The sequence below is a fragment of the Macrobrachium nipponense genome, chromosome 30, assembly GCF_015104395.2.
Source record: "Macrobrachium nipponense isolate FS-2020 chromosome 30, ASM1510439v2, whole genome shotgun sequence".
Lineage (NCBI taxonomy): Eukaryota > Metazoa > Arthropoda > Malacostraca > Decapoda > Palaemonidae > Macrobrachium > Macrobrachium nipponense.
The window spans coordinates 29,759,288-29,768,473 of record NC_087218.1 but is presented as its reverse complement, the minus strand read 5'-3'; the positions used below and the strand labels follow the sequence as shown (position 1 = coordinate 29,768,473).

The 9,186-nt window shown below is 34.6% G+C and overlaps 1 protein-coding gene across 1 annotated transcript; it reads left to right on the top strand.

The window, feature by feature from the left end:
* Positions 1-7,719: 7,719 nt before the first annotated feature.
* Positions 7,720-8,193, top strand: LOC135202099 (uncharacterized). The gene has a single exon (XM_064231350.1). It carries the CDS (start codon positions 7,720-7,722, stop codon positions 8,191-8,193), a length of 474 nt encoding a protein of 157 aa, XP_064087420.1.
* The last annotated feature ends 993 nt before the right edge of the window (positions 8,194-9,186 follow it).

The following is a 9,186-nucleotide window of genomic DNA, read 5'->3' as shown; positions in this document are numbered from 1 at the left end:
TATATAGATGAATAATAATAATAATAAAGAGAGTATGGCCAGCAGAAACTTCTGCATTTTTCGTTAAAAGTTTATTTTTATCCAACGCCTACGTTCCGGGATACAAACCACATCTTCAGGGCTAAAAACAGGGAAAAAAATAAAATTATATACAGTAAATCAGACTAAAATGGGGTACAGTAGTAAATTATGCTTTTTTAAAAAATATATAGATTAATTAACATTATATCAGTGAAATTCGAATTTTATAAAAAGTAAGATGGTAACTGACTGAATAAGAAATCAACAGTAAAAAGCAAAGCTACTAAGTACAATTGCACTTTCAAAATAAATAAACAAAACGCTTAAAAACACAAACCATACGTGAACAACTAAGAAAATTTACATTACTACTAGAGACAGGAGAAAAATATTGAATCCTAACAAGCAAAAAATTTCTGTATATGAGTACAAAAGGAGAAAAAAAAAATTAAATATATATATATATATATATATATATATATATATATATATATATATATATATATATATATATATATATATATATATATATGTATATATATATATATATAAAGGCGGACACAAAGCAAAAAATAGCGAAACGAGAACTCAACGGTACAGAAGCAGAGATAAGACTGAGTAAGTTATTATTTATTTTTGACAAAAGGGAAGAGGCAAACACAAAGGCGAGAAGGTAGAAAGGGCGAATGGTCTATTAAGTAATGTTGAGTTGTACAGCAGTTGAATGGTTGTTGAGGGCTGATGACAATTGTTTTATGTTATCTATTTTCTCAAACAGGCGGGATGGATAGCAATTTCTGCTAAATTAGTTTTGCAAGAAAACTACTTCCTCATGGAATTTGACCCAGATGCATGACAATTTAAAAACTTTTGGAACTGGCTGTGGTGGATAACTATTTCATTTTTAACGGGAAAATTTACAAACAAACTGATGGCATTCAACTGCAGTACAACTCAACATTACTTATTAGACCATTCGCCCTTTCTACCTTCTCGCCTTTGAGTTTGCCTCTCCCCTTTTGTCAAAAATAAATAATAACTTATTCAGTCTTATCTCTGCTTCTGTACCGGTGAGTTCTCGTTTCGCTATATTTTGCTTTGTGTCCGCCTTTATTATATATATAATATATATATATATATATATATATATATATATATATATATATATGTAATATGTATTTTAATTTTTTTTTCTCCTTTTGTAATCATATACAGAAATTTCTTGCTTGCTAGGATTAAATATTTTTCTCCTGTCTCTAGTAGTAATGTAAATTTTCTTAGTTGTTCACGTATGGTTTGTGTTTTTAAGCGTTTTGTTTATTTATTTTGAAAGTGCCATTGTACTTAATAGCTTTGCTTTTTACTGTTGATTTCTTATTCAGTCAGTTACCATCTTACTTTTATATAAAATTCGAATTTCACTGATATAATGTTAATTAATCTATATAATTTTTCAAAAGCATAATTTACTACTGTACCCCATTTTAGTCTGATTTACTGTATATAATTTTATATTTTTTCCCTGTTTTTAGCCCTGAAGATGGGGTTTGTATCCCGGAACGTAGGCGTTGGATAAAACTAAACTTTTAACGAAAAATGCTGAACTGCTGGCCATACTCTTTTATTAAAGATCAGACTTTCTAGAAGCGACAATGCCATTCATATATATATATATATATATATATATATATATATATATATATATATATATATATATATATATATATCTATATATATAGATATATATATATATATATATATATATATATATATATATATATATATATATATATATATATATATATATATATATATATATATATATATATATATATATATATATATATATATATATATATATATATATATATATATATATATATATATATATATAATAAGGATACGTATAATGTTAAACTGCAACGTTGGCACTAATATTGTTGCCACGCGACGTAGTAAACACGCAAGAGAGGGCAATTGGAATTACGCCGCTTGCTAATGCGAGCGTACAAATTAACAGCAAACAAGTGCCCGGAAACAGGTGTACATTTACAGCTCGCCAGATAAACGAGAGCAATCAAATAATGTGGAAAGATAGTCGTCCGCTTTGTATAAATTAAAATGTCTCTAACTGCACGGGAGCGCTGGCTTTGTAATGTGATTTCTATTATATCATTTTCATATGTAGAGAATCTGAGCTGAAGAGTTACTTGTACTGATAAACGTTATACTGTTTATGTGGGTATGCACACACATACATATGGACATATACATACGTATATATATTTACATTTGTATATGCATATACAAATAAACAGATATGTATGTATGCACACAAATATATACGTATAAGTAGGCAGAAAATAACACTTATCAAGCTTGCTCAAAAATCTTACTTCAGGATGAATTATGTGTTGGTTACAGTTTTTCTTTTATTTCTGTGCCAACTCCCTATAAGTATACATACACCTAGAATGTATATGATTATTAAATATATTAATTTACAGTGGCAAAGATATAAAATTTTACTTCCCAACATATCCTTCTGTCCCTATCGGAATACAATTGAGTACCTGACTACCAACAAACCACCTTGCAAAGAAGTAATTGCATGAATAATGACATTAAAATCACTAGTGAAATAAGAGTATCACCAGGCTGGGATTACAGAAACCGTATATATGAAAGAATTAAATTCAAAAGCCCCGCACTTTTGCAGTTATCCAATCCCCGAGAACAAGATGAACGAACGTCAAGGGATGTTAGCATAAGTTAAACCGTTTCCTGTAAAAGACAAAGAGATTCCATTTACAGAGTCAGACTTAGTCTAAAGTCAACAGTATACATATAGGAACGAGGATTTCCAGTTTTCTGTGTGTGTGTGTGTGTGAGGGAGAAGGGAGGGGCCAGGTCGGGGGAGAGTGATGGTTCCCCTCAAGGCTGTGTGGGTAAGGGATAGGTCTAAGGGAAATAGACTACGGGTGGAGTAGGCCTACAGCAGAAGCTAAAGGTAGACGTGCCACGGAAAACGGATGGGTGGAGGGAAGGGTAAAACCTGGGCGTGGACGGGAACCTTGGTAGTGCCACAGTGGATAAAGGGAGGGGAACGGGTGGGATGGGGGTAGAAGGAAGGAGATGGGCGGCGGGCTTCAAGCGGGCGTGATGAAGTAAATCAACAATAGAGCGAAGCGGGCTCCAGCTCACCTGAGCCAGTGTACCGTCGGCCTAATTGAATCATTTCTGGCAGGGGGCGCGCTCTGCCACGCCAGTCCTCGATAGGGGGAAGAGATCTGTTCATCTATCCACCTACCTATCCATCCGTCTGTCTGTCTGTCTTTGCAGCTGCTGCTACTCCTGTTCTTGCAGCAGGGAAATGCGAGAGAGACTCACTCGTCCGGTAATGGCCGGAAGAGAAGGCCTGGCGTCGAGTGGCGTAAGAACGAGGAGGAGGAACTTCACAGCCGGAGAGCAGGAGTTATAGGCGATGCACAGTTCGGCTGTTGATATAGCTGGGTAATTAGAGAGAGAGAGAGAGAGAGAAACTTCAACTGCAGTCATTACAGAAGGAAAATCTAAATAAAAAAAAATGAAACGCCAAGAAAAAATACCTAAGCTGAGAGAGAGAGAGAGAGAGAGAGAGAGAGAGAGAGAGAGAGAGAAATAATTTCCATGAGTCATTAAACAAAAGAAGATAACCGTAATAAAAATAAAATTCAAACGACTTGGAAGAAACTACCAGAGCTTCTGTGCTCAGAGGCTAACAGCAATCTCGAGGCTTTAACAAGTTTATATAGTACGTACAATGTTGTCACATGGCCGGGGAAGCCTTATATATTTAAGGGCCTGCCATTGCTTTCTCGAATATCGTGTGTGCTGAACTGTAAGAGTTGTCTTTGAAATGACGTAAAACTATTTACAAGTATTAGGATGTATATATGTATGTACGTATATGTGTGTGTAAATATAGTAAATATATATATATTATATATATATATATATATATATAATATACTATTATATATATACTAATATACATAATTATATATATATACACACATATATATACACACACAAAGTAATTGGGGTTCCAACTTCTTTTATGACTTATGTGGGATAGTTGGTAGCGCCCTGGCTGTTAATTTAGGAGACCGGGGTTCGATCCCAATGTGATTCTGAAATTTGAATGCTATTTCAGTACTATATATATATATATATATATATATATATATATATATATATATATATATATATATATATATATATATATATTATACTACGTATTTACATTAAAAAATGGAAATTTTCAGTATGAAATAAACGGATCTTTCCTAGATAGTGACCACCGAGGGTTTTCGGATTCGTCATATAGGACTCATATTTCTTGTCCGTCATTATTTTTATGAAATTTACAGTCTTTTGTTCACGATAATCCCCAACTGGCTTGTACTAGTATACACGACGCAAAAGTGGATACATACCGGGTTAAGATCCAAACAAATGTGTCGGCTTAACATGTACATTATTTTTCATTTCGATAAATGGGTAGGCTTTCCTATGTCTTACAGGAAGGAATAAACGACATAGAGAGAGAGAGAGAGAGAGAGAGAGAGAATGATTCCCGATTTTCAACTTTTAACATAAATTTCTGTTAATCTACAGAATTAAATTAATTAAATAATTCATTCCACTTACCAAGGTCAGTATCAGGCCTCTCTATTAATTCCATTAAATGATTACGAAGCAGAAAAGTTCCCTACATATACTTCTATTTGTATTAAGGTGAAACTGTAGCTAATGAAAAGGGCTAATATTTGTTGTACTCAGGTTTTACCCATATACCTAACTGTGCTTAACTCTTGTCATTCCTAAGCAACTTCGCTGCTTGACTCAATTTCTGAGTTTGGATGTAAATTTACTTTTCTTTTCTTCAAGACCCTCATCTTAAGTCACCAGTTTCTGAAGGTTTCCAATCAACATAAATAAAAACTCTAAGATGTCCAAACGCATACAGGTACACTACATAAAATACTTCGCGTCTGCTCGCACAAACATAGCAATTCAAAGCACTTGCAATCACAAATTGAACGGGGAAGTTTCGCGTTAATTTCTCTCTGGGAGATTACACGTTCCTCTCGGCGACTTTGAAAGGAGCTCCGTGCCTTCAAATGATATCATAGGAACAAAGCGAGGCACAGCATCCCTGAAAAAAACCAGGCTTCTGAGCTGGATACCATCCTTCAGTGAACGTATATTGCTACGCTTCCTGTTTCTGTTTATTTACTCTCTATTTTCAGGAAAAATTTGCTTTACTTCTTTTAGTCTATAACTAATTCATTTAACTACATTATTCCCAATAAATATCTAGCATCGGTAGCCTAAAACCAATTTTAGCACTTGAATGCTACGTCTTACACATAGCAAATACATCCTAATATTCACATCACATAACTGCCTTCCTACTGAATAATGTTACAGGGTAAATCTATCCCCTGCTAATATGTTCTCTGATAAAGGTTTACTTATATGAAATCTCCGAAGACTGAGAAAAAAAGGCCTAAGAAGTACTTCCTTGCTTCGTAAAACAAAGTGATGCTTCACGCATCTATCGTCTCCACTGTCTTTGGCTGTTGACTGATAACCTTGTCTATTCCTTAGTTGAAGCAGTGATTTCCATGGTTACTTTTATTGTTTTTTTTCTATTATTTATTGATTTTATTAGTATGTTTATTTATCTATTTATTTTGTTTTGCCTTCAGTTCCGCACACAATCCAATGTCTTATTTTCTCGCAGTTTTCCGAAAACCATTACTTCTATCAATCCTAGTTCGGTAATCCTTCCTCCAAAATATATTAACAGTCCATTAATGCCTCTCACTCATCCTCCTGAGTAAAACTTGATTTGCTCAACTATCTACAGGGATATTCACTCTTCCTACTCATTCTCCTAACCCTCTCATAAACTCTTTGTTTCCTTCAAATTTATCAAGTATATTCCTTGTCCACTTTTTATCCTGTTCCTTTATCATTCTCTGAAGCTTCTCCTATTACAGAAGACTCCGAGGAACGGTAGCTTTGTTTTAAGATAAGGATAAGATAAGGTCCTTTTTCTTGAATGGAAATCTTGATATATTGTTCAAGATTCACTTTGAATCCGTAAGTTTATAGGAAAAGCGTAACTCTTGATATAAGCACCCAGGGAAATGGGTCTCATTTCATCCTCAACCATATTATATTCGTTTGAAAATTAAGCTAATTTCATAATACTCATAACGTCTCAATTAGCTTTCAAATTTCTTCAAATGGGTAAAATACCCACTTCTCCCCATATACCTAGACGGTTCACCAATCAAACAAAATGTTTGAAAAGGTTGCCGATTATAGCAGCAATGTACGACACCGCCTTCAAATAAACATAAGAATGGCTGAACAGCAGCACCAATATGCAGCAGCAAGTTTGCCTCGCTGTCGAACTTCACAGTTTCAGAGGTCCTTTATTCCTCAGTCTCCCTGAGGATGTTGTGCCACTGGAACTCCAAAAGTTCAAGCAGACATGCAACGCATTACTACCATAAAATACGTCTTGTATTTTAATAAATCAAATCGTTAGTTCATTTTATCTTTCTAATAATCGATCTCTTTTGTTACTTCTTTCCAATGAACACCATATTCTTTGGAAGCCTGAATTTCGAGTCAATGGCCCTTGCAGGCTTGTTCCATATGGATGAGGGTTCATCTTCTGAATAATAATAACAATAATGATACTGTTGAATAAAATGGCAGAATTCAGCGAATTAATCTTATATGTTATCTTTTCTATTTTTCTTATTACTCGCTTTTCTGGCTCTGCGATACTTCGCAATAATTGGCCAATATTCATATTGGGGATAATACAGACGGCAGTAAAGAAAGATCATGAAATTAGTATGTTTGTGTAAACGTGGGCGAATAAGATATTTCACAGGATCGACCTACGATCCTGATAACTGTAAGTTTACAAATCTGTGTTATCCTCTCAAGGGGATGTTACGTATACTTTTTAATGCTTAGTAGGTTGCTAATAATAGAATTTTAATTGCTCATAGACGGAAATTCTAACATGTAATATGTAAAATTAAATTAAAATAAATTCATGCAACCCAGACCTTGAAAAAATGGTATATTACAAGAATGCTTCGATTAGATTAATTATGCAAATAATATCTAGAATTCGTAAGTTATTGTATTTATGGAATATCTGGCTCTTTGCAATGTTTTGGAAGCATATTATTAAAATCCCTAGGGTAAACGCACTAATTTTCACAATTTGCGTTCACTACATAGGCCAGCGTCAATAACCTAAATGTTGTAATTCCAATTTTAGTAACCATAAATCAATCAGTCACTACACAGTCTATTTAAGAGTAATGGCGTGTACACTCACATATCGTTTCCCTCCCACAGTCTGCAAACATTCAACTTGATTAATGATTCAACGTCGGTAAAATGGTAGTTTCGGGTTTTTCATCATTCAGTTTCATCGTCAACATCTCTTACTGATTATTTCACTTCCCTTATTCTTCAACGAAAGACAAATGAAAAGGACGGAGACTCTTTGTGACACCACAAAAGAAAATAAAGAAATATGCAAGTATGAAATGGGCAAGTTCTTTTCCGTTTTCTTACCCGTGATCCATTTTCCCACCTTTTCCTATAACTCCTATGCCTCCTCCTCCTCCACCTCATCCTCCTCCATCTCCACCTCCTCTTCCTTCTTCTTCCTCTTCTTCCATCATTCGAACGGGAGTCTCGAACCTTGAGACTATCTTTTCCAATCCCACCCGAAATCCAGAATATATCCCCTCCATGATCCCGTTCGCCTTTCCTGTACCGTCTTTCCCGAGATCCTACTTCTCTTCCTCCTCCTCCTCCTCCTCCTCCTCACATCGTCCCAATGGAAATGAGGGAAGGAGGGAGGGAGAGGAAGGAGGGGGTGGGGGACACAGTATAAGGCGACGTAACAAGAGTTGCAATATTCTGGAATCTCCAGGGAACTGGAAACGCCAGGGTATCCTGCATCCATCCAGTCTTTCACTCACCCTCCTCCTCCTCCTCGGCTGCTGTGCGAGGAGAAAGGGGAGGAGGAGGAGGAGGAGGAGTCCCTCGGCTTTCCCTGCCACCATCCTACGCAAGTGAGACTGAGGAGTTGGAGTATAAGGTATAGGGGGAGGAGAGTAAGAGGTCACTCCTTCCCCCTCCTCCCCCACCTACGACCTACCATGAAGGTCCCAAAGGCGCCTACTACTTCTTCTTACTTGTTCTCGCAGAAATCACGTACCTGCAAAAGAGAAAGGAAGTTTATTTTACCTCACAGTTCAGTTTAAAAGAAAAATACTGTATTCTTTTTTAAATATTACCATAAAAATATTACTAGACTATTATCATTTATCCATAACTCTTTATCATCACTAAAACAGCATAAATTTATCTACTTATAGCGGCTCTAAATGCATCAGTCATAAATGTAATACCTGCAACATTATTGTTATTACTGTAATAACTGTTTGAGTATAATTTCTATCACTTATGCTAATAATCTTTGGTATATAGTAATTTATCCCTTTATATTAATTGTAAATTTAGCCAAACATCTATAGAACATTACTTTTTATCTATCAATCTTGTACTGACCAATGTTCTTTCTTTTTATCTTTAAATTTACACTCTTATTATTAATAAGATGAAATGTACTACATTTAAATTATATCAGTCATTATACACATTACTTCAGTGATTTTTTGACAGGGAATAAACACAGATAAGCACATTCTTAGTGTCAAATAATAAGCTACGATAACAAGTGGTAGCGATTGCCACTGTACAGTCATAAAGTAAAGAGGGAAGGCCCTCATGAAAAGCAAAAAAAAAAAAAAAAAAAAAAAAAAAAAAAAAAAAAAAAAAAAACCATGGAAATATCTCTTATTTCAAATCATAGATAGTACTGATATCTGCTTCTTAGATCCATATTAGGATCAGAAAGTGAAGAAAACAGCGGCTTTCTTTAGATTTTTTAGTAAGTAATTTTCATTGATGGATAAAATGGAATAAAACTGATCTTCACAAAAGGGAGTAATTCAAAAAATATTTTTCATTGACAGAAGCATCGTAAAAATGAGCATAAATTCTTAA

Coding starts and splice junctions, on each gene's coding strand:
- LOC135202099 (XM_064231350.1), top strand. CDS start 7,720: ATGCCTCCTCCTCCTCCACCTCATCCTCCTCCATCTCCACCTCCTCTT.